Source organism: Somniosus microcephalus, chromosome 7 (genome assembly GCF_052327205.1).
Source record: "Somniosus microcephalus isolate GS21.2 chromosome 7, FLI_Smic_1.0, whole genome shotgun sequence".
NCBI classification, from domain to species: domain Eukaryota; kingdom Metazoa; phylum Chordata; class Chondrichthyes; order Squaliformes; family Somniosidae; genus Somniosus; species Somniosus microcephalus.
In genome coordinates, this window is record NC_140993.1 from 216,097,343 (window position 1) to 216,123,301 (window position 25,959).

The 25,959-nt window shown below is 45.5% G+C and overlaps 1 protein-coding gene across 1 annotated transcript in view; it reads right to left on the bottom strand.

The window, feature by feature from the left end:
- LOC147115112 (regulating synaptic membrane exocytosis protein 2-like) overlaps nt 1-25,959 on the bottom strand; it is a 347,939-nt gene that overhangs the window by 19,857 nt on the left and 302,123 nt on the right. The window contains exons 13-14 of the mRNA XM_085993402.1: nt 3,407-3,560; nt 1,829-1,855 (exon numbers count right to left, since the gene is read on the bottom strand). Coding sequence (XP_085849528.1) covers nt 1,829-1,855; nt 3,407-3,560 — 181 coding nt within the window. The remainder of the gene's footprint in view (nt 1-1,828; nt 1,856-3,406; nt 3,561-25,959) is intronic.

The following is a 25,959-nucleotide window of genomic DNA, read 5'->3' on the forward strand; positions in this document are numbered from 1 at the left end:
GGATTTGAGGAGAGACTTTTTCACCCAGAGGGTGGTGGGGGTCTGAAACTCACTGCCTGAAAGGGTGGTAGAGGCAGAGACCCTCATCACATTTAAAAAGTACTTGGGTATGCACTTGAAGTGCCGTAACCTACAAGGCTACGGAACAAGTGCTGGAAAGTGGGATTAGGGTGGATAGCTCTTTGTCGGCCGGCACGGACAAGATGGGCCGAATGGCCTCCTTCTGTGCTGTAACTTTCTATGATTATTCAACTCTGGCAGGCAACTCTCCACAAACAACACAGAAACCACCATGTCCAATAGAGTATTTAGTCATTTTACTCTCTGCATGCTTAAACCTTCAATCCCATTTCTTTGTAGATGTTTATCCATCTCCTTTTTGAAGAAGTTAATTGACATGGGATCAACTGCTTTTACTGCTAGTATATTTCACAAATCTTCTACTCCCTGGGCTTGGGGGATTTCTTCTAGTCTTGTATGAAGCTTCTTAATTTTGAACTGGTTCCCTCTCGTTTTGTGTTCACGATCAAGCCAAATAGCGGGCTCACACTTCTTGCTACACTTATTAGTTAAAGCCTTATATGGTCAGTCCATGGAATAACATACTGTATAAATAAATGTTCATATGTCTTTCTTTTTTATTTATTAGTGAGCAAGAAATCAAGTCTTGCAGATGTACAATTGTTAAAGTGATTAACTTTATTCTTTTAGAAATTATTGTTCCATAATAAACAAGATGTTTAATAAGAATTGAACAAATGAGCCAATCCACAGTAAATTTATGAACATATTCTGCTGGTCACCAAGCTACTTTAGCAGCTTTAGATTCTTTCCCAACAACCCATATGTCTGAAGAACTAAACACGAAACAAATATTTGCTAAAATTTAGCTCCTATAGTATATTTTGAATCAATACATTATTGCTGAAACTGTTTCACATTTACTTTCACTTTTTAGATTCAGTTAAACCATAAAACCGCTCAATTATTCCACTTAGGGAACTCCCTAATACTCTTTAATTTCCCCACTTCTACCACTTTAATATCAAAAACACTAAAAGGCCATCCATAATGATTATCTTTTTCACAAAGCAAAAAGAGAAACCTTTTGATTTCCTGACTAATCTCCCTAAAGCAAACTTTTTTTTTAAATGAGGAAAATTGATTTTTGGATCTCAGAGGCCCAGCTATGATCTATGCTAAGTTAGCTGATTTTAGCCAGTTTAGCAGTGGTTGCACTACAATTGGCCCAGATTTCTATCACTGCTCCTTTTTGACTACCTACTAGGCCATGCAAGTTACCACCTAAGGTACACTATCTTGTATTGAAAAATATATACAAAAAGAGATACACGCACACATTAATAATTTAGTTTGTCTCTGTAAGATGGAAAGAATGAGAAGAAATAGGAAACATTGATGACCATTGCACTGAACATTTTCCTACATTAGTCAAAAAATATAATCAAATAATTGCTGATTCTATTAGGGTTATATTATTTAGGAAATAAATCTTCAAGACCTGTTGCAGCAGCTGTGAAAAACTCACTCTCAAGTACATCAAAATAGTAAAGGTGTGATTGATGGAGCACTCACTTATATATTGCACACAAACTACATTAGAAGTAACATTAACGTTGGCACAAAGACATTCATTCAGGATAAAGTTGGGAATTGAAACTTGGGTAAGGAGAGCTGATCTAGTGTCCTAGAATCTCTCTACATGCACAGGCAGAGCACTCTGTAACAGTCACTCTCTCATGTGATGTCTAACACACCAACAAGTGCTTTTATCTCTTTAATCCATTGATTCATGCTAGTAATTTACCTGAATTTAATGCATATGGACCTGTAACTGGAAAATAAATATCAGAATGGGATACAGAATGAAAAAAAATGTAGCAAAAAGCATACATTCTAGGCACATAATGAAAATGAACAGTTAATATGCATTGTTTGTTAGAAAATATAATCAATGCTGATACGACATGCTAGCAGATAATTTATTAGTAGATAGATTATTATCACCAAGCAATCTGTCTGGCCAATAGAGCAATATTAACATACAAAGAAAGCCAGCTGAGTTAATCAAAAGCAAAAGCTCTTGAACTGCCACTGCTGGCTCGAGCTTGTGTCCGCCCCATCTACTAATTGTTATAATGACTACTACAGCTTGTTTTATGCAGAAATGGGGAAAAAGGGCTTAGATTGTTGAGAGCACTCAGCTGAACCTCTTGATATAAAGGTAACATTTATGTAAGAGTAAACAGAAGGAATGATGGTGCTGAATGTTGACTTCAATCAAATGGAGTTTGTTTTCATTCCCCACCACTGGGTTTTGTTACAATTATATTCATAGATTCCACTAATGAAATCATAATATTGCAGTTTCACAACTTTGCTGACCTAATCTTTTTAAGTACCAGTCTTGGACTGGATGAGATCAATTTTTTTTACCTTTATCAAATCCCTGCTGAGTATTTGTTAACACGTGATAAAACATGCTGTAGTGTTCATTATATGCATATTAACTGTAAGCAAAATGTAATCCTTGTTCTGTTAACTGCTGATTAATGTAAGGATCACAAAGTGTGATGCTTGACACTATTCAACAATGTGGAAAAACAGCCATGACTTTTATTCAAACCTTCCCATTTTTGCACAAATTAAGAGAGGAATGGGTAAGTGCCTTGCAGTATAGAGAAGCAAGCATCACTGACAGTATTTGGGTACTTTTGTGCTAATGTCTGGTGATGAATGTGCCACAGCGGAGAAAGAGAGAGGATGAGGGTAAGGCTGGGTAACTGACTCCTCGGCTACCACCAAGTCTGCCCTGAACCAGCTACTTGAAGGTGCACAAGAGAATCCTGGAGTTAACTTTCCTAACTTAACTTCATCTTTATGGTGACTCTCTTGGCCTCAACAGCAATTTGGCAGAGATTGCGAAGGCAGTGGAGCAAATCAGTCTATCATTCTGTAGGATCATGCACCATTGCTTGAAAAGTACTTCTCCCTTATGCTATCCTAATTTTATTCCTTTTATGCCTTAATCAAGGGACAAATGACTCCTTATCTGGCAGTGCCATGTATATCTATTCCTGACTAATACTATAGTGGCAGGATGATGTGAAAGTGCAGCAGAAAAAGAAAATCTCAATTAGGATATAAATATTCAGGCCCTGGCCCATATTTCTATGTCACTGAATAACCTATAACCTACTTTTTAGTGCCGTGTTTTTAAATATCTATTAGACATAAGGTATTGGGATTTGTTTTTGATTCCCATTTGTTGCTGGATTCCACTTCAATGTCATCCATTAATGAGTCCAGATTGTATCCAAAGTATATTAATTTTAACTTGTTTTTCAGAAAACAAAAAGAGAAAACCTAATATCTCTGAACATACTTTGTAATCTCCTTGTAGGGCTTTCACCATGTGGGTGTCTGCGTGGCGTATACGGTGAAGGTTGAGGAAGTGGCATTGATGAAACGTCGTGCGTCTGGAGTTTGTACCAGTGTGGTTCATCATCCAGCAGAGCAGTTTCCAACTCTATGAGAATCTGAAATCAGGAAGACAAGGAAACTAATAGTACTGGATGTCAGCAACATAACACAAAGAAACCCAAGAGAAGTCAAAATGGTATTAAAAATGCTTAAAAATAGTATTTTTGAGAATAAAATGTACACCACATGATGACATAATCGTATCTTATGGAGATGGGGTTGTGATGAAAAGAATTCAGTGACGCCAACCTCAGTCACATCAATATTCACATATTTTCAACATATTTAAATTACTTACCTGATATTGAGTATGAATAATATACAAAATGAAGAGCTGTGGGATGTGATCCATACCCCAAGTGTGGTGGTGATCATAACTCACTTGCAACCTTGTCACTCACTTGTGGCATATCAACTGTATCCTAGGGGTCTTCATCGTATATCCTTTATTTATGTGAAGTGCATTATATATGTTATTCCCCGGTAATCTCCTGAAAATGCAAGACTGTGGGTATATTTTCCTCTGTTTGTTAATCGCGTCACCTTGTACTCAAGTAGACAACTTGGCTCAGTTGATAGCACTCTTATTTCTACATCAGAAGATCGTGGGTTCAAGATAAATTTAATAGAGTTTATTCAAGAAGTTTGGCTAGATAGATGGAAAGCAGTAGATGTAGTGTAAAGGGATTTTCAGAAGGCATTCAATAAGGTGTCCAACAAGTGGCTTGTTACAAAAGTTCAGGCGCATGGTATAACAAGAAATGTAGCAGCAGGGATAGAAAGTTGATGAGCAAGAACTGAAGAGTTAGGGTAAATGGATGTTGCTTGGATTAGTAAAAGGTTAGAAATGGTGTACCCAGAGGTTGGTGCTGGATCCACTTTTTTTCTCAGTATTTTTATATATAGATGGTTTGGACTTGGGCACAGGAAGGACAATGTCAAAATTTGCCAGCAAGGAGGATTATAAAAGACTTCATGAAGACATAGATTAGTGGAATGTGCAGACAGTGTCTAATAGCATTTATAAATATGACCATAGATAACAAGAGTGAAGAATTATACATTTGTAGAAAGCATTGGTTAGGCCACAGTTAGAGTACTGTGTACAATTTGTAACACCCCATTATAGAAAGGAGATTTGAGCTATCAGAAGCATACAGCATAAATTCAATAGGATGATGTCAGTGATGGGAAGCTACTGCCATAAGGAGAGACTGGAGATCCTGGGGCTATTTCCACTGCAGCAGAGAAGGTTACGAGGAGATTTAATAAAAGCTTTTTAAGTTATGAAGAGTTTTGTTTGAGTGAAAAATGAAAGACTATTTCCTCTGGCTGGGAGTCAGTGGTCATCAATTTAAAATTATCAAGAGAGTAAGGAGAGAGGGTAGGAGAAATTTATTTTCATAGAGCGTTACTGGAACATGGAATGCTTTGCTACAGGAATTAGTTGAGACATAAATCGTTGCAACTTTTAAGGGAAAAGTGGATAAATATTTGAAGCAGAAGAAGTTACATGACTATGGGGAGAGTGTGGGACAGTTGGGTTAGTTTTGTGTTGCTCTGAGAGAAAGTCAGAACAGACAATGATGGGCCTAATTGCCTCCTTCTGTGCTGTAAACTTGAATAGTTTGGTGGTTCTAAGCCCCACTCCAAAATCTAGGCTGACATTTTAGTGCAGTACTGAGAACATAATAACATAAGAATTAGGAGCAGGAGTAGGCCATACGGCCCCGCAACCCTGCTCCGCCATTCAATAAGATCATGGCTGATCATCGACCTCAACTCCACTTTCCTGCCTGATCTCCATATCCCTCGATTCCCCTGGAGTCCAAAAATCTATCTATCTCAGCCTTGAATATACTCAAAGGCTCAGCATCCACAGCTCTCTGGGGCAGAGAATTCCAAAGATTCACAACCCTGAGTGAAGAAATTTCTCCTCATCTCGGTCTTAAATGGCCTACCCCTTATCCTGAGATTATGCCCCTTAGTTCTAGACACCCCAGCCAGGGGAAACAACCTCTCAGCATCTACCCTGTCAATCCCCTTCAGAATCTTTTCTTGCTTTTTTCCAGTTCTGACGAAAGGCCATCGACCTGAAATGTTGGCCCCGATTTTCTGGCCGCCGTCGGGTGGCGTTTCATGCAGCCGGGGGCCGAAAATCGGCGAAAGAGCAGGTCGGGACCCCCCCGCCTGATTCCCCGCCCCGTCCGACTTTCGGACCGCCGTTTCCCCGCACCCCGCTTCAGTCCCGGCCGCCGCTGGCGGGACTGGTTGTCGGCACACTAATTATCAATAATTACCTCGTTGAGGTAGATTTTCCGGGGCCGTTGCGACTTTGGGGCTTTCCCCACATGAAACCCGCCTGCGGGGAACCCCGCTGCTGAGAGCTGGCGTGAAGCTTGCCGGCTTGCTAGCTGTCAGCTGCAGGTCAATGGAGAAGCTGCGATTTAAAGGGACAGCACTTGTATGTTGAAGGACCTTGTTGCTGAAGGCTTGGGGCTACTTCTTCAAGGCTTAGGCACAGCTGTGGGAGGTTGGAGCCTCACACACTTCTCCAATGCGATCTCCTGGGAAGCCCCTCTCGCCACCCTCACTCAGCGCTTCCTCAGCGGAGGCATCTACGAGAAGCATGGGACGCCTTTTTTTCTTTCCCTTCTTGCCATTAGAGGATCTCCAGCAGCAGAGGCGGCAGCAGCAGAACCAGGAACAGCATGATGAGCACCAGGCTGCTGCTCACTCACCTGAAGCTGCACAGGCCAGAAGGGGCCAGCGCTTGGAAGTGGCTTGAGAGCACCTTGCTGCGCTTTAGGGGGCCATGGGGACCCGTTTCTGCACTGGCAGTCCTACTCAGAAGGACTTCCATGAAGATCTGGTTTCTCTGTTCAACTGATGGCCAATGCTCCTCAAGAGATGTCATTCTCTTATGAGCACTCACCATGTTTTCTGTACCCTGGCAAGTTATCTCCTCCATGGAGGTTGCCAACCTTTCCATGGTGATGCGTTCATGCGCCAATGACTCCACAAAGGCTCTGCTCATGGTCGCTATGGACTCCTCCATTCACTCCACACTTGCAGCGACCCTGGAGACAAAACCTGCCAGAGATTCCTGCATCTGTGCATGGAGATCCATCACCTCTTCTCTTGCAGATGGACCCAGAGGCAGAGGGTCGACATGCAGCGCAGCTGAGCTGGCAGAGTCCTGTGCCCTCCGACAAGGACTCTCCACTGCTGTCCGTCTCCAGAACCTGCTGAGGCTCACTTGTGAGCTGTAAAAGACCAGGTGACAACACTACTCTATGTCCCGAAGGTCCCCCCGAGGTGTGAGTGTCTGCGCTGGTGCTGGGTGCGCTTACTTCTGCTGACGCTGTGCCCTCAGAGGTTGGAGCTTCCTCTGAGGAGTCTGGCTGCACAGCCTCTTCCTCCTCCACAGTGAGGACGGGGGCTCTGGATGGTACTGTAGGGGAGTTAAGGAAGGAGTTAGAGATGTAATGCCAAGGTTCTTCTGGTGACTCCCAGCGAGTTGGCATCTGCTGACACCTGCATCCATGCAGCATTGGTCTCAGTGGGAGGCCTCTTCCTCCCTGACCTAGGAAAGAGGACCTCCCTGTAGGCCCTAACCCCATCCAATAATGCCTGCAGTGAAGCCTCGTCAAATTTGAAGGCAGCTCGGGGTCTGGCACTGGCCACAGCTGCTGTAGGCTCCTCTGCCATCCTGTATGGTTCGTTTGGATGCCTTCAGAGGATGCAGTGCTTGCTGTGGACCTTGAAAGCACCACAAATGATGACATCATACTGTGGGGATTTCTGACTCGAATTGGACAATTAGCAAGGCTTCCCACATGCTGGGAATTAATTGGCCAATTGAGGGAAAATTGCGTGGAGCTGGCTGACACTTTTTTATGTGTGTCAGAAACCCCACATTCGGGGAAACCCGACCATTTCCCACACAAGCCAAAAATCGGGGCCGTTAACTCTGATTCTCTCTTATAAGAACATAAGAACATAAGAAATAGGAGCAGGAGTAGGCCAATCGGCCCCTCGAGCCTGCTCCACCATTCAATAAGATCATGGCTGATCTGATCCTAACCTCAAATCTTCTATCACTCTGCATCCACCCGAACCCATGTGATCTCCCGGGAGAGGCGAAAAACCAGATAAAGACCCAATGGCCAATTTGGGAGAAAAAAATCTGGGAAATTCCTCTCCGACCCATCTAGGCGATCGAAATTCTTCCAGGAGATCACTCTGTCCCTATATTTTCTACAGTACTTACCTTCTGTAAAGGCGATCTCCACCCCAGCCAGGAACAGGAATAAAACCATCTCCTGAAATCTAACAGAATTAGAACACAGTAGGAGCACAACAAGGCTACGCGGCCCCTGGGCCCGCTCCACTACCCACAGGGCCATGACCATTCCGAACCCAGACTCATGTCCAATTTCCTGCCCGCTCCCCGTAACCCTTAATTCCCTTTACTTCTAGGAAACTATCTATTTCTGTTTTAAATTTATTTAATGATGTAGCTTCCACAGCTTTCTGGGGCAGCAAATTCCACAAACCTACCACCCTCTGAGTGAAGAAGTTTCTCCTCATCTCAGTTTTGAATGAGCAGCCCCTTATTTTAAGATTATGCCCCCTAGTTCTAGTTTCACCCATCATTGGGAACATCCTCACCGCATCCACCCAATCAAGCCCCTTCACAATCTTATATGTTTCAATAAGATCGCCTCTCATTCTTCTGAACTCCAATGAGTAGAGTCCCAATCTACTCAACCTCTCCTCATATGACCACCCCCTCATCCCCGGGATTAACTGAGTGAACCTTCTTTGTACTGACTCGAGAGCAAGTATGTCTTTTCTTAAGTATGGACACCAAAACTGTATGCAGTATTCCAGGTGCGGCCTCACCAATACCTTGTACAACTGCAGCAATACCTCCCTGTTTTTATATTCCATCCCCCTAGCAATAAAAGCCAACATTCCATTGGCCTTCTTAATCACTTGCTGCACCTGCATACTAACTTTTTGAGTTTCGTGAACCAGGACCCCCAGATCCCTTTGTACTACAGTACTTTCCAGTTTCTTGCCATTAAGATAATAACTTGCTCTATGATTTTTCCTGCCAAAGTGCATAACCTCACACTTTCCAGTATTGTATTCCATCTGCCAAATCTCTGCCCACTTACTTAGCCTGTCTATGTCCCTTTGCAGGTTTTTTATGTCCTCCTCACTCACTACTTTCCGTCCCATCTTTGTATCATCTGCAAACTTTGATATGTTACACTCGGTCCCCTCCTCCAAATCGTTAATATAGACTGTAAAGAGTTGGGGACCCAGCACTGACCCCTGCGGAACACCACTAGTTACTGGTTGCCAATCTGAGAACGAACCATTTATCCCAACTCTCTGCTTTCTGTTAGAGAGCCAATCCTCCACCCACGCCAGAATATTACCCCCAATCCCGTGATTTTTTATCTTGAGCAATAATCTTTTGTGTGGCACCTTGTCAAATGCCTTTTGGAAGTCTAAATACACTACGTCCACTGGTTCCCCTTTATCCACCCTGTATGTTACTTCCTCAAAAAACTCCAGCAAATTTGTTAAACATGACTTCCCCTTCATGAAACCATGCTGAGTTTGCCCTATTAAATTATGTTTATCCAAATGTCCCGTTACTGTCTCCTTAATAATGGACTCTAACATTTTACCAACCACAGATGTTAGGCTAACAGGTCTATAGTTTCCAGCCTTCTGCCTACTACCCTTTTTAAATAAGGGTGTTACATTAGCAGTTTTCCAATCTGCCGGGACCTTTGCTGAGTCCAGTGAGTTTTGGAAAATTATTACCAATGCATCCACAATCCCTACCGCTACTTCCCTCAAGACCCTGGGATGCAAGCCATCAGGTCCAGGGGATTTATCCGCCTTGAGTCCCATTATTTTACCAAGTACCACTTCCTTAGTGATTTTAATTGTATTTAGTTCCTCCCCCCCTAGAGCCCCCTGTTTGTCCAGTGTTGGGATATTCTTAGTGTCCTCTACTGTAAAGACTGATACAAAATAATTGTTCAGTGTTTTTGCCATCTCCATGTTTCCCACCATTAATTTCCCGGTCTCATCCTCTAAGGGACCAACATTTACTTTAGCCACCCTTTTTCTTTTTATGTAACTATAGAAACTTTTACTGTCTGTTTTTATATTTTTTGCTAATTTACTTTCATAATCTATCTTCCCTTTCTTAATCAATCTTTTTGTTATTTTTTGCTGTCTTTTAAAGACTTCCCAATCTTCCATCCTCCCACTAGATTTGGCTACCTTATATGCCCTTGTTTTTAGTCGGATACTATCCTTAATTACTTTACTTAGCCACGGATGGCTATCTTTTCTTTTACACCCTTTTTTCCTCAGTGGAATATATTTTTTTTGGAAGTTGTAAAATAACTCCTTAAATGTACACCACTGGTCATGTACCGTCTTACCCTTTAATCTATTTTCCCAGTCCACTCTAATTAATTCCGCTCTCATACCTTCATAGTCTCCTTTATTCAAGCTCAGCACGCTTGTTTGAGATCCAACCTTCTCACCCTCTAATTGAATATGGAACTCAACCATGTTATGGTCACTCATTCCAAGGGGATCCTTTACTAGGACATTTTTAATTAATCCTGTCTCATTACACAGGACCAAATCTAAGGTTGCTTGCCCCCTGGTCGGTTCAGTTACATACTGCTCAAGAAACCCATCCCTAATACACTCAATGAATTCATCCTCAAGGCTGCTCTGCCCAATTTGATTTGTCCAGTTAATATGATAATTAAAATCCCCCATAATTATAGCTGTTCCCTTATTACAAGCCTCAACTATTTCCTGATTAATACTCCGTCCAACAGAGTTGCAACTGTTCGGAGGCCTATAGACTACACCCACTAGTGTTTTTTTCCCCTTATTATTCCTTACCTCCACCCAAACTGTTTCACTATCCTGCTCCTTTGACCCAATATCATTTCTCTGTATTATAGTGATTCCTTCCTTTATTAACATAGCCACCCCACCTCCTCTCCCTTCCTGCCTGTCCTTCCTGATTGTTAAATAACCTGGTATGTTTAATTCCCAGTCATGGTCACCCTGCAGCCATGTTTCTGTAATGGCCACAAGATCATACCCATATGTCATTATTTGTGCCGTTAACTCATTCATTTTGTTACGAATGCTACGTGCATTCAGATAAAGAACTTTCAAATATGTTTTGTAACACTTAGTTCCTGTTTTTTCCCTTTTTAGTACTTTACTTTTTACTCCATACCTTCTGTCCCTTCCTGACACATTCTGTTTTTTAATTCCCCCACTGCTACCTAAGTCTATGACCTTCTCTGTTGTCATTTCTATTATTTGCTCTCTAGAAACCTCCCCCCCACTAATTAGTTTAAAGCCCTCTCTACAGCCCTAGTTATATGATTCGCCAGGACTCTAGTCCCAGCACTGGCCAAGTGGAGTCCGTCCCAACAGAACAGCTCCCTCCTGTCCCAGTACTGGTGCCAGTGTCCCAAGAAGCAAAACCCATTTCTCCCACACCAGTCTTTGAGCCACGCATTTAACTCTTTAATTTTATTTATCCTAGCCAAATTCGCTCGTGGCTCAGGTAATAACCCAGAGATTATTACCCTTGAGGTTCTGTTTTTTAATTTGACCCCTAGCTGCTCATACTCCTTTAACAGAACCGTCTTCCTTGTCCTATCTACGTCGTTTGTACCAACATGGACCACGACAACTGGATCCTCCCCCTCCCACTGCAAGTTTCTTTCCAGCCCAGAAGAGATGTCCTTAACCCTGGCACCAGGCAGGCAACACAGCCTTCGGGACTCCCGCTCTTGACTGCAGAGAACCCTATCTATCCCCCTAATGATACTATCCCCTACCACTACAACATTTCTTTTTACTCCCTCCGCTTGAATGGCCCCCTGTACCACGGTGCTGTGGCCAGGTTGCTCATCCTCCCTGCAGTCCCCGCTCCCGCCCTCACAGGGAGTAAGAACCTCGATCCTGCTGGACAAGAACAAGGGCTGTGTCTCCTTCAACACTACATCCTGGATCCCTGTACCTTCCTCACTCGTAGTCACACCGTCCTGTCCCTGACCACGGACTACATCTGCAGTAATTAACTTCATAGGTGTGACCATCTCCTGAAACATAGAGTCCAGGAACTTCTCCCCTCCCTGATGTGTCGCAGTGTCCGAAGCTCGGTCTCAAGCTCCATAACATGGAACTTGAGTTCCTCTAGCAGCAAACACTTGTCGCAGATGTAATCACCGTTAGCCTCAATGGGGTTCAACGGCTCCCACATCTCGCAACAGTAACACATCACCTGCTCCATTCTATATAATTAATTTAATTTCTTATTATTAGTTATGAAGACCCTGCCCGGATATATATGATAATATCACACCACTATTCAATAGGACTTACCAACTTAAAGGTATGAAAGAGAAGAGAAGGAAGAAAACCAACCAACTGATCACCAACCTCCTCCTTGAATACTGTCTGTGGAGCCTGTTTGGTTGACAGATGCTGCCTAACCTGCTGAGTATCTCCAGCATTTTCTGTTTTTATTTCAGATTTCCAGCATCTGCAGTATTTTCTTTTTGCCCTTCAGAATCTTGTATGTTTCAATGAGATCACCTCTCATTCTTCTAAACTCCAGGGTATAGGCCCATTCTACACAATCTCTCATCATAGGTCAGTCCTCTTATCCCAGGAATCAATCTAGTGAACCTTTGTTGCACCGCCTCCAAGGCAAGTATATCCTTCCTTAGATAAGGAGACCAAAACTGTGCACTGTACTCCAGGTGTGGTTTCACCAAGGCCCTTTACAACTGTAGCAAGGCTTCCTTATTCTTACACTCCAACACCTTTGCAATAAAGGCGAACATGCCATTTGCCTTCCTTATTACTTGCTGTACCTGCATGCTAGCTTTCTGTATTTCTTGCATGAGGTCATCCAAATCTCTGAACACCAACATTTACTAGTTTCTCACTATTTAAAAAATATTCTGTTTTTCTATTCTTCCTATCAAAGTGAATAACCTCACATTTCCCTACATTATACTCCAACTGCCACCTTACTGCCCACTCACTTAGTCTATCTATATCCCTTTGTAGATTCTTTGGCTGCAATTTTGCCGGTGCTCAGAGAAGCGGGTCAGAGGTTAAAGTGCTATTGATTGATGGGGGGGTCCCAAACCTGCTGTCAACCCACCTCCAAACAGCTTTCCCAAGTATCGGGTCCCCAATTTGCAAATGGACCCGACACCTAGCGGCGGGAAACGTATTAAAGGCAATTACCTGCCTATTAACAGGTACTTGTCAGTAGTTTTCAGCCTGTTTTTGGATTTTCCCGCTTCTGCGTCGGGTTTCCCGACGTCCGGACACCACGCCAGGTAAGTGTGGCATGTTGTGAGTCTGGTGTAATGTTTGTGAAAAGATGACAGCTGCAGAAGTGGTGTGAGGGATGCAATGTTGCACATGGTGAGTTTCAGAGCAAAGAAAATGTTGGTTACTGCATTTTTAAAACATATACAGATTTCTTTAGCTTACAAGTTTTTAAATCCAACTATATGTTCAGTGCCACCTCATTGGGAGAACCTCTCTCACCAGTGACAGATCGCTTCTGTCACCTCACCTGCAGCTGCCATCTATTCCAGCATATGGAGGGAGTCATTGGAGAGCTTGGGTGCAAGAGTTCACCATTGTGCAGTGATTGTCAGTATTTTCAGCACCTCAATGCTGTCAAACACTGAGGGGGCAATATTGCCAGCCCTGGGGAGGTGGGTTTGGAGGCGGGACTGCTGGAAAAATGGCAGAATCTGGGAGCGGGTAACCTTCCCACCCCCAACCCGCCTCCGTGCCATCTTCCCAGGAGGCGGGTACCCGACTCACGTCATGTCCCATCTCCTCAAGGCGGGAAGGGGATTAGTGCCAATTAACTGCCTGTTAACAGATAGTTAACAGGCAGTTTTTTGGAGAATCCCTATTTTCAGCCCTGAAGTGTGGGCTTCCCAACGGCTCCGAACCTCACCAGAGTCAGCAAGGTGGGCCATCGGTCTGCGGGGGTCAGAGGGGCCGAGATGTCCAGTGTGCAGGTGAGTGATGAGTGCAAGTGTGGAGAGGTAAGTGTGTGAGGTGTGTGTAAAGTGTTTTAATAAGTTTTACTTACCTTAACTTCTTCCTGCAGGCTTCCTTCCTTCAGGTCTCGGGAGTCCCTCAGCTCACCGGCACAGAAAGCAGAATGGCCGCTGAAATGTCAAAAGCTGCAGCCTTCTGCTCAGGAGAGCTCTCTAACTGAGCCTGAGTGGAAGGACTCAACTTAGAGGATAGATTGTCAGTGTTTGACAGCTTCACAGAACCATCAAACGCTGACATTTCATCTGTCAAAAGCTCTTGACAGATGAAACGTCACTCGCTGACATCACCTGTAACCGGCTTTCCCTTAATTGGCCTGCTAAGCCCACTGGCCAAATTGTGCAAATTGATTGTCATATTTGCCTTTATAACAATGGAAATCGCACTTTAAAAGAAATTCATTGAACGTGAAGCAATTTGGGATGCGATTATGAGAATGTGATAAGGTGAAAGGGTTAAAAGCAAATCCTTTCAGTGTTTAAAATGCAGGGCAAACAAATTACTTCAGACAAAGGAAAAAGACAGGGGTCATGTGCAAGATCACTAAGAGCTGAGAAGAAACCAGGTGGCAATAAACCAGCCCAGCCCAAGGACATTATACAATGGAGCCTTACAAGAACATGATAAGACACAGCCACCAAGCTACACACAGCTAATGCTGAAGTGTGAGAAAGATTTAATAAAGCTATCAGCTAAACTTAAAGTAGTAACATAAAGAAAGAAAATGGCTTGCGTAGATTATTGAAGAAGCCTCAGCCTAGCAAATATGGTCTGGCAGCCCGTAGAACCAGACGTCATAATCCAGGTGGCAGAGATAAGAAACAGAACAGAAAGAATGGGCTCAGTTACAAACGAGTTGTTGATACTGTAACCTATGACCTGCAGCCCAGTATTGCAGACCAAGAAGGATCACGAGGGCCTAACTGCCAGAATCATTGCAGGGGAGGATTAATTAGCTATTGTATTGAAGGGGTTAAATTGAACCTTCTCAGAATTCGGACAGCCGAGGTGACCACTACTTAAGTGATGCCAGCAAAATTAAAATCAGAACAAAGGAGTGGGGTCATGTGAAAGTGACTAAAAGAAACCAGGTTGAGATAAGAAATATCACAATAAAAATTGACTTACGTAAAAAGGCAAAACTAAACAAAGAACAGTGTGAGAAGCTTCGAAAAACCAAGATAAGACGCAGTTGTGGGACCAGACAAAATATGTGCGTTTTGCGTAAGCGATAAGGAATATGCTGCTTTAGCTAAAAATTGTAGACACAGCAGAATATAGGGGTCATGGGAATTTGACCTGTGACCAAAGGCATAGTAAGATGTAACTAACCTTTACTAATACTGAAAAGAATCCATATGTGATCAGGTGATTATTGTAATATAATGTGATCAGGTGATTATTGTAATACAATGTGATTGGATGAAAATAGAATAAAAAGCTGTACCAACCAAGAGAGAACGAGAAGGTGCTCACACAGACCGCGGGGTCTGAGACTCTTCTCCCAGAGCTCTGATAATAAACTGCATCTTTTTACTTTTACACGGTTTAGATGTGAATTTATTTTCACCACAACAAATGTGTTATTTAAATGCAATTTCTTTCTTTTAGACTTTTGACATATGCAAATGGAGCAAAATATACTCTTTATGTACTACAGTACCTGTCACGCAAAGCTGTTCTTTGGGTCAAATGATCGTCAATTGTTGCTATGTCTTTATTGTTGCATTTTTTTCACTTCACATAGTTTATCTTCCTGATGCCACAGGCAATCATCATAGCAAAGGAATGGATTCTATTTCCCAAAACACCAAAAGTAACATCTAACATGCCAAATAATTTGAAGCTTCATCTTTGTTTGTTTGGTTCAATCCATTTTTTTTCAAATAAAATCAGTTTCTACCACCCAAATATGGCCAGTTTAGGAACATGTGAAAATAAGAATGGGAAAAGACCAGTTATTCCTGCCCAATCTAGATATTTGCAGCCACATACACCTTTACCTGCCGCATAGTCACACAATCTCCTGGGAGAAGCAAAAAAGAGAAAATAAATTGTGACCAGATCAGGAAAACTGGGAAATTCCTCTTCGATATTTTAAGGCAATAAAACAATGCTCCAAGAGACCATGGTAACTTATGTCATTCTATTCACAGCTGGTCTGCAATTTATCCTCTGTAACTGGAAATGTCCTCATCTCTCAGGAACTTGTCCAGCTCCCTTCAGAAGTACTTCTCCAGTAATCTGTTCCAGAGGACTGATTCTCTGTGAAAAGAAATACTTCCCAACAAATAACCTAATATATCTCCCATCCCTATCAATCTCAAATAACCTATCGAAATGGACAGAATCCCTTTACCCTCTAAGCCTGCATTTCTCTAATTAATATAGTCCCAACTCCTTTGGCCTATCCTGATAATTGAGCCCAAAGTCTGGGTGTCATTTTAGACACCTTCCCCATTATCTTCTCCTGTGCCTCATATATTTCCTGCTGTGCAGGCACCAAAGCTGAACAGAATACTCCAAATGCAGCCCTGCCAGGGCTTCATACAACCTAAAGCTGAAGTCAAGAGTGTGCTGAAGTCAGGAGTGTGATGGAATACTCACCACTTGCCTGGATGGGTGCAGCTGCAACAACACTCAAGAAGTTCAACACTATCCAGGACAGAGCAATTTGTTTGATCAGTGTCCCCTACTGGACTCAATATCCAACTCCTCTACCACCGGTACACTGTGGCTGCAGTATGTACTCTCTCTATAGGATGCAGTGCAGTAACTCACCAAGATAACTTCAACAGCACCTCCCTCCCCTGCAACCATTACCACCAAGAAGAACAGCAGCAATGCTGTGTGAACACCAACACTTCCAATTTCTTCTCCAAGTCATACACCATACTGACTTGTATTTATATTGCCATTCCTTTGTCATCGCTGGGTCAAAAGTGGGAAATTCCCTGCCTAACTGATTTGTGGGAGAAGCATCACAGAATGACTGCAACAGTTCAAGGAGAAGTCCCACCACCACCTTCTTGAGGCAATTAGTGATGGGCAATAAATGTGGTCCTGCCAGCATTGCCTGCATTCCAAGAATTATTTTATAAAGTAAAGTCGTCTTAAAAAATATTGTCCTAGCAATACTAACGAAAGCTTTATTTGCCTTCCCAATGGCCTGTCACACCTCATGTGGACTTTCACCCATGACTCCCAGGTCCCTCTCCTGTTCTCAAACCTTTAGTGGGTACCCATGCACTATATACACATGCCTGGAGTTTCCCAGACTCAAATGGATAACACTGCCTTTAGGCACAATGATGGCTATCCCCCTAAATGATCTAAATCAGCCTACTGATTTAGCCTAAATTTCCTACACCTGTGCAGACTTGTTTATCATCTGGAAATCTGTGGATGGTTCCACTAATGATCTCATCCAGATCATGATGATAGTCCTCCCATAGAGCCCTGGAGGACTCCACAAATGGCCCCATGCAGATTTACCCCCGTTGATAACAACCCTTTGACTACGAGCTTGCAACAAGTTACCGATTCAGCATAATATCTGACCACCAAATGACAAAATCTTCTCCAATGTCCATCTATGCAGCAGTTTATTAAAGGATTTTTGTAAACCAAGAAATATAACAGCTATTATTCCCTATCTGACAAAAGGTCATTGGCCTGAAACATTGGCCGCAAATTTAATTGCGCTGAGGGGGCGGGTGTGGAGGCGGGTCTGTAGCGAAAATCGGAGATATTGGCGGCGGGCTGCAAAACCGCCTCCATCCTGCCTCCACGTGACATTGGGAAGTGCTGGGTCAGCCGCTCCCGAACTGACCCGACACCAAACAGGTCGTTAACTGGCAGGAAATTCCTATTTTATAGGGCTGATCAGATTTTGGAGGTTTTTCAACATGCTGCCCGCCTTCATAAAAACACGCCAGGTGAATCGAGCCAGGTTAAGCTAGGACTTGAATTGGTGCCAGCTGCTCGAGCAGCTTAAAACCAGGCCTGCAATCTCTCATTCTTTCACATGCCACAACTTAGTGGTTTGAGGTTTGGGGGGCATTTTGCAGCTCAACTAATCTTGTGAGTGTTGAGTCTGAAATCCATCTGCTGCGTGGCCTCCTTGGAAGACCCTCTGGCCACTTTGTCTGAGTGCACATAACCTCCATTCCTTGACTGAGATATATACCAGCGGGATGGGAACCATTTATATCCTCTCATCCTGGTTGTCATCCAGGCACAGCAGCAACACCAACAGCAGGAGCACCAACCTTCTCCTCAGTCTTCTGATGCTGCACAGGGCAGAGGGTGTTTGCGCAGGCCTGCAACTCGCCACAGGAGATAGCCCCAACACAGGGTTTACAGGCTGAGGATGAGCTTCCTCAACATGAGTCAGCAGCAGTGCCAAAGGAGGCTGAGACTTTCGCTGACATCTGCGCAATGCTGCACCAACACCTGGAGCCCAGAGGAGCTTCGGGCTCCTTCCAGGGATCATCTGCAGACATCAGCGGCATCTCTCAGTCGGCCGCAGACCCCTGCATCATGCAGGCCACCGATGCCCTCTTTGCAAAGGCGCCCAATTACATCCACTTCTCCACGGATGAAGCAAGTGTAACCGTGTGTGCGGTTGGCTTTGCAAATGTGGCAGGCTTCCCAAGGGTGCAGGGCATTGTAGACTGCACACATGTGGCCATTAGGGCACCCCATCACAACCCAGCTGATATTGTCAACCGCAAGGTATTCCACTCCCTTCACGTCCAGTTGGTGTGTAACCACAGGAACATCATCATGCAGGTTTGCGCCAAGTACCCAGGTAGTTGCCATGACTCCTTTATCCTGTGGCAGTCTACTGTGCCTTGGCTCTTCAATCCGCCAACCCAACTTTCCGGATGGCTACTTGGCAACAAGGGCTATCCCCTGAAAAAGTGGCTCATGACACTGATGAGGAGGCCATCAAATGAGGCTGAGAAGCGGTACAATGTGAGCCACAATTCCACCAGAAGTATCATAGAGCAAACCATCGGCTTTCTCAAAAAGCGATTCCGATGCCTTGACAGATCTAGTGGAGCCCTACATTATGCACCAGCCACGGTTTCCAGAATCATCGTCGTCTGCTGTGCCCTGCATAACATCGCACAGCAGTGTGGCTTAGCGCTCCCTGAGGAACAAGTGGCTCAGCACAGAGCATCTTCGGAAGAAGAGGAGGAGGACCTTGCGGGTCCAGATGTGACCAATGCAGCAGCCCTCAAGCTCATTGCTGGCCGTCATGCAAGGGATGCTCTCATCCATGCCAGAATCGCGTAAGCTTACTCTTCAACCACAGGTGGCTACCATATGGCTATGAATGTGTAGGCAACCTTCCTACAATGCCATACATCATCTCTGCAATAAACGGTTGCTTCCTATCACTTTCACCATCATCATTACAAATGCAAGTCACCCTGAGCCCTCAATGTGCAACTTCCATTTCCAGGAACACATAGGCCAGACCTTCAACAGTTTGTCATCACTTTTGTTTACTACATTCACAAAAGCATGACAATGCAAATTATTAAACAGAACTAAAAACAGAACAAAACACCCAAGTGACTCCCCTTGTGACTATTTGTGTTTTATCTTCCTCTTACGCGTGCTTCTACGTGATGCTTCCCCTGTGGCTTCAGCAGATGTAGAGGCACCTTGCTGACTTTGATGCTGCGCCTATTTAGACACCTTTGGTGGGCCTCCTCTGAGTTTGGGAGCGTGGGAGGGCTCTGCAACAGTCTGCTCTTCCTGCAGCTGTGCAGGGGCTGAAAAGGCCATCTCAGTTGGGTGTGCAATGTGGGTCTCTGAGGGCTCCGCAGTAGCATGGTCGTGAGCGCGCTTGGAGAGGAGCCCACAATTCCGCGTTGCCTGCCACCAACATCTCTCTCATGGGTCAGCCGTACTTCAGTGCTAGCTGGAGAGCACATTGCTGCACATCAGGGGGAACATGAGGACCCGTATCTGTACTGGCAGTCCTCATAACAAGGATGTCCATGAAGCTCTGGTGTCTCTCCTCAATAGATGCCCATCTCTCCTCCATAGTAGACAATCTATTTTGAAGAGTCGCCATTTTTCGTTAGTCTGGCGGCTTATGTTCTCCGTGGCGGTTGCCACCCTCTCCATGGTGAAACGCTCATGCGCCATTGCCTCCACAAAGGCAGTGCTCATGTTAGAGATGGACTCCTCCATTCTCTGCACACTCACAGTTATCCTGGATGCAAACCCTGTCAGAGATTCCTGCACTTGTTCTTGGAGTTCCAGAACCGCTCCCTTTCTGGATGGCCCCAGAGGCACAGCATCTGCATGCACTGCTGTCGCTGTCTCCACCATCTGCTGATGCTCACTTGTGAGCTGTGATACACCAGGTGACAACACTACTCTGTGTCATGAACGCCCTGCCGAGGTGTGCGTATCTGCGCTGGTGTTAGGTGTGCTGAGTAATGGTGACGCTGCTCCCTCAGAGACGACAGGCTCCTCTGAGGAGTGGTCTGGTTCTTCCTCCTGGACAGTGGGGAGGGGGGCATTCGATGGTCCTGTGGGAGAGTAAAGGCATGAGTTAGACAACTGATTTTGACACAGCAGACACATCCTTTTGTGCAGATGATACAAAGTGAATCTCTATGAACTTCATATGCCATTGCAGTCAATCATTAAATCTAAATGAGAGGGATGACTCTATTCTGTCACCAGCTTTGTCTAGTGCCCCTGTCTCTCCGTCCCCCACTTCCAGCTCCTCGCCACCTCCAACGATGTCGTGCGCAGCCTCCTCAGCAATTGTCAATGTCGCGAGGGATAGTGTACCTCCTCCTGTCTGTGCTCTGTCCCTCTTATTGTGGGCTATCTTTTCAGTGAGAGTGATGGAGTGACTGTGAAGAATCCATAACATAGAAGGTTAGAGGGAAACAAGGATGGAGTAAGGTGCCAAGAGGAAGCTAGCACCCTGTGCGTTGTTAGTTGTTGTCAATGCATAACAGTGAGAGCAAGTGTGAGGGGTGCACAGCAGGCTAGTGAGGTGATTCAGTAGAGAGACGGATAGGTAAGGGTGCAAGGGAAGTAAGGGCAAGGTGGGATGTGGAGCAGCAGGCTTACAAAGCAGAGTGCTGGTGATGAGAAGAGATGGGAAGCAGATTGAAGGTAAGTGTGATGTGATACTCACTTTGGCTGATCGCAGGAGATCATTAAACCGTTTCCAGCACTGCAACCAGGTGTGTGAACAAATGGGCCTTGCGCTGACCTCTTTAACAATGCGCAGCCAGGCTGCCTTGGTTTGCTGAGGAGGCTTCCTCTGGTGATTGGGAGGGAACAGAATCTCCCTGCGCCCTCTTACTCCCTCCACAAGAGCTTGGAGGGAATCCTCATTGAAGTGTGGTGAAGCCTTAGGTTTGGAAGCACTCATGGTGGTATTGCCATATTCACACACCAGCAGAATCAAGAAATGAAAGGCTGAGGCTGTATGGGACCCTTAAAAAGATCTGCACTAATGACGTCATCAGAGGCAACTAACAGACCCGATCCCAGTCATTGGACCAGCCAGCGTGCACCACTGCACTTAAGGGGCCAATTAAATTAAAATTTGCAACTCGGGAGCGGATGCAGCCAGCAGTGGGTCCGGACTCCGGCCACCAGGCAACCCGACTCCAAGCCGCCTCCTCAATTAAATTTGCGGCCATTAACTCTGTTTCTCTCTCCCCAGATGCTACCTGTCCTGCTGAGTATTGCCAGCATTTTCTGTTTTTATTTCAGATTTCCAGCATCCGCAGTATTTTGCTTTTGTAATATAAAATCTATTGCTATTCACGGACTGGGTCACTGCCTCATAAACCTCAGATAGTGAGGCACCACCTCCATTTCTAAATCTATGCTGAGATTTTCTAATAACTACCGAACTTTCTTGGTGATTATAAATCATCTTGCTTCTAAGACCATTCAGTATTTTCCCTATGACTGACAGCAAACTAATGGCCAAAAATTCTGAGGGTCCCATTTCTGCCCTTTCTTAAATATTGGAACCGCATGAGCCTCCTTCAAACCACTGTAACTAGCCCATACCTGTAAAAGCTATTACTTGCATAAAAAATCTGCACCAATAATGGTGAATGCTATTATGATCGCCACTAAAGTCCCAGGAAATTACGCCGTAAGTGAATAACGGCACTGCTATAGCATCGCCATAGTTTGCTGGGATATTGAAGCCCATGGAATAAAAGTGACAGTGGCAGCCTGGATACGAAATTGGCTAAGTGACAGGAAATAGCGAGTAGTGGTGAACAGTTGTTTTTGGACTGGAGGAAGGTATACAGTGGTGTTCCCCAGGGGTCGGTTCTAGGACCACTGCTTTTCTTTATATATATATTAAATGACTTGGACGTTAGTGTACAGGGCACAATTTCAAAATGTGAAGATGACACAAAACTTGGAAGTATAGTGAACAGTGAGGAGGAGAGTGATAGACTTCAGGAAGACATAGACAGGCTGGTGAAATGGGCAGATACGTGGCAGATGAAATTTAACGCAGAAAAGTGTGAAGTGATGCATTTTGGCAGAAAGAATGAGGAAAGGAAATATAAACTAAACGGTACAATCCTAAAGAGGGTGCACGAACAGAGAGACCTGGGGGTATGTGTGCATAAATCGTTGAAGGTGGCAGGTTGAGAAAGCAGTTAAAAAGGATTACGAGATCCTGGGCTTAATAAATAGAGGGAGAGTACAAAAGTGTGGAAATTATGATGAACCTGTATAAAACAATGGTTTAGCCCCAGCTGGAGTACTGTGTCCAATTTTGGGCACCACACTTTAGGAAGGATGTGAAGGCCTTCGAGTGGGTGCAGAAAAGATTTACGAGAATAATTCCAGGAATGAGGGACTTCAGTTACGTTGATAGACTGGAGAAGCTGAAGTTGTTTTTATCCTTGGAGCAGAGAAGATTGAAAGGAGATTTGATAGAGGTGTTCAAAATCATGAGGGGTCTGGACAGGGTAGATAGAAACTATTCCCATTGGCAGAAGGGTCAAGAACCAGAGGACACAGATTTAAGGTGATTGGCAAAAGAACCAAAGACGACGTAAGAAAAAACTTTTTTACACAGCGAGTGGTTAAGATCTGGAATGCACTGCCTGAAAGGGTGGTGGAGGCAGACTCAATTTTATCTTTCGGAATGGTGTTGGATATGTATCTGAAGGAAAAAAAATTGCAAGCCTACAGGGAAAGGGCAGGGGAGTGTGACTAGCTGAGAGTCGGCACGGGCTCGACGGGCTGAATGGTCTTCTTCCGTGCTGTAACCATTCTGTGATTCTATGATCATAAGTTTCTCAGCAAATTCTGGCTGTTCAGTGCCAGAAGATCAGGACGAACAACGGTCTTGCTTATTGTAATCGTCACACTAATGCCGTTGCAGCTAATTCCGGGCCTGTGTTTGGAGCCTGTAATTAAGTCAGCCTTAAATTCCCTCTGCAACATCCTTGATTTATTGTAATATACACTACAGTCTCAATAAACTGGAAGTAATGCTAATAACAGTGGCATTGATTTAAGGCCGTGCGAATCTGTATGATTCATGTGAGGGTGCAGTAGAAATTTATGATGATGCTGGGAGGTATAAATTACACACAGTACCTTCAGGACACTTCCACTTGTGCTATGGAACTGTGTCAGCTGAGTAATTCTGGTGGGGGGAGGACGTTCACCTCAAGGCATTCTCAACTTGGAGATACTAAGCTCTGAATACTGTTTTAACATATTTGTTATCTTCATAATTATTTCATAAATATAAATGTTATTTATTCCATTCTCAAAGTGAGATATTTTTTGTAAATCAAGACAAGCAATGTTGGCACTTGGGAACAGAACACTTTCCAATTTCAGGTAGTCAATGTTAGCATCAAACAGGGACAGGTGCATAGTAAATATCCCCGTCCATATCCCCTTTCTCTGTCCCAACAAGATGCTTCAACCCAAGCCCCACAAGAGCACCCACTACTGCACCAGCCCAACACTGAGGTGTCCTAACTCATACCAAGTCCCGTTAACCATCACCCTGTGCTTGCTGACCTACATTGGCTCCTGATCTGGCAACACCTTGATTTTAAAATTCTCATCCTTGTTTACAAACCCCTCCATGACCTCGCACCTCCCTATCTCTGTAATCTCCTCCAGCACCACAACCTCCCCCGCCACCCCCGAGATATCTGCTCTCCTCAAATTCTGCCCTCTTGAGCATCCCTGATTATAATCGCTCAACCATTGGTGACCGTGCCTTCAGCTGCCCCGGCCCTAATCTCTGAATTCCCTGCCTAAACCTCTCCGCCTCTCTTTCCTCCTTTAAGACGCTCCTTAAAACCTACCTCTTTGACCAAGCTTTTGGTCATCTGTCCTAATTTCTTCTTATGTGGCTTGGTGTCAAATTTTTGTCTTTTAACACTCCTGCGACGCGCCTTGGGACATTTTACTATGTTAAAGGTGCAATATAAATACAAGTTGTTGTTGTGGTTGTACTGTGGGCTGAACCTGCTAGGAACAGGAATAATGCTGCCCAAACTCACATTACACTATAGTTTTACATCCAGCAGAGAATGGTGCTTTTCATTCCATCAATCTGAATCTTTGGATTCAAAGCAAGCTCCAATGAGGAACCAAGGTAACAGTGGGTGCATCGCCCAGTCTTGCGCAAAAGGAAAAAGACAAACAAATTGGTTAAAATTGTGCTCTAAGGCTGGTGAGGGTGCTCCTGATTGGACAGTAGTACAATGATTTATAATAAGGGAATTAAAAGCTTATAAAAACTATGGTGCTCCAAAGATAAGAATCATTAGGAGAGAGAGCAGAAGCTTATAATTTATTAAAGACTAGCTGGAGTGCCCGGCGGTGCCGAGGCTTTTTTGAGGGCATGCTGTTGTTGGAAGAGAGAGAGAGAGCGACTGGGGGAAGAGAGAGAGCGACTGGGGGGAAGAGAGAGAGCGACTGGGGGGAAGAGAGAGCGCGACTGGGGGGAAGAGAGAGCGCGACTGGGGGGGAAGAGAGAGCGCGACTGGGGGGGAAGAGAGAGCGCGACTGGGGGGAAGAGAGAGCGCGACTGGGGGGAAGAGAGAGCGCGACTGGGGGGAAGAGAGAGCGCGACTGGGGGGAAGAGAGAGCGCGACTGGGGGGAAGAGAGAGCGCGACTGGGGGGAAGAGAGAGCGCGACTGGGGGGAAGAGAGAGCGCGACTGGGGGGAAGAGAGAGCGCGACTGGGGGGAAGAGAGAGCGCGACTGGGGGGAAGAGAGAGCGCGACTGGGGGGAAGAGAGAGCGCGACTGGGGGGAAGAGAGAGCGCGACTGGGGGGAAGAGAGAGCGCGACTGGGGGGAAGAGAGAGCGCGACTGGGGGGAAGAGAGAGCGCGACTGGGGGGAAGAGAGAGCGCGACTGGGGGGAAGAGAGAGCGCGACTGGGGGGGAAGAGAGAGCGCGACTGGGGGGGAAGAGAGAGCGCGACTGGGGGGGAAGAGAGAGCGCGACTGGGGGGAAGAGAGAGCGCGACTGGGGGGGAAGAGAGAGCGCGACTGGGGGGGAAGAGAGAGCGCGACTGGGGGGAAGAGAGAGCGCGACTGGGGGGAAGAGAGAGCGCGACTGGGGGGAAGAGAGAGCGCGACTGGGGGGAAGAGAGAGCGCGACTGGGGGGAAGAGAGAGCGCGACTGGGGGGAAGAGAGAGCGCGACTGGGGGGAAGAGAGAGCGCGACTGGGGGGAAGAGAGAGCGCGACTGGGGGGAAGAGAGAGCGCGACTGGGGGGAAGAGAGAGCGCGACTGGGGGGAAGAGAGAGCGCGACTGGGGAAGAGAGAGCGCGACTGGGGGGAAGAGAGAGCGCGACTGGGGGGAAGAGAGAGCGCGACTGGGGGGAAGAGAGAGCGCGACTGGGGGGAAGAGAGAGCGCGACTGGGGGGAAGAGAGAGCGCGACTGGGGGAAGAGAGAGCGCGACTGGGGGAAAGAGAGAGCGCGACTGGGGGGAAGAGAGAGCGCGACTGGGGGGAAGAGAGAGCGCGACTGGGGGGAAGAGAGAGCGCGACTGGGGGGAAGAGAGAGCGCGACTGGGGGAAGAGAGAGCGCGACTGGGGGGAAGAGAGAGCGCGACTGGGGGGAAGAGAGAGCGCGACTGGGGGGAAGAGAGAGCGCGACTGGGGGGGAAGAGAGAGCGCGACTGGGGGGGAAGAGAGAGCGCGACTGGGGGGGGAAGAGAGAGCGCGACTGGGGGGGAAGAGAGAGCGCGACTGGGGGGAAGAGAG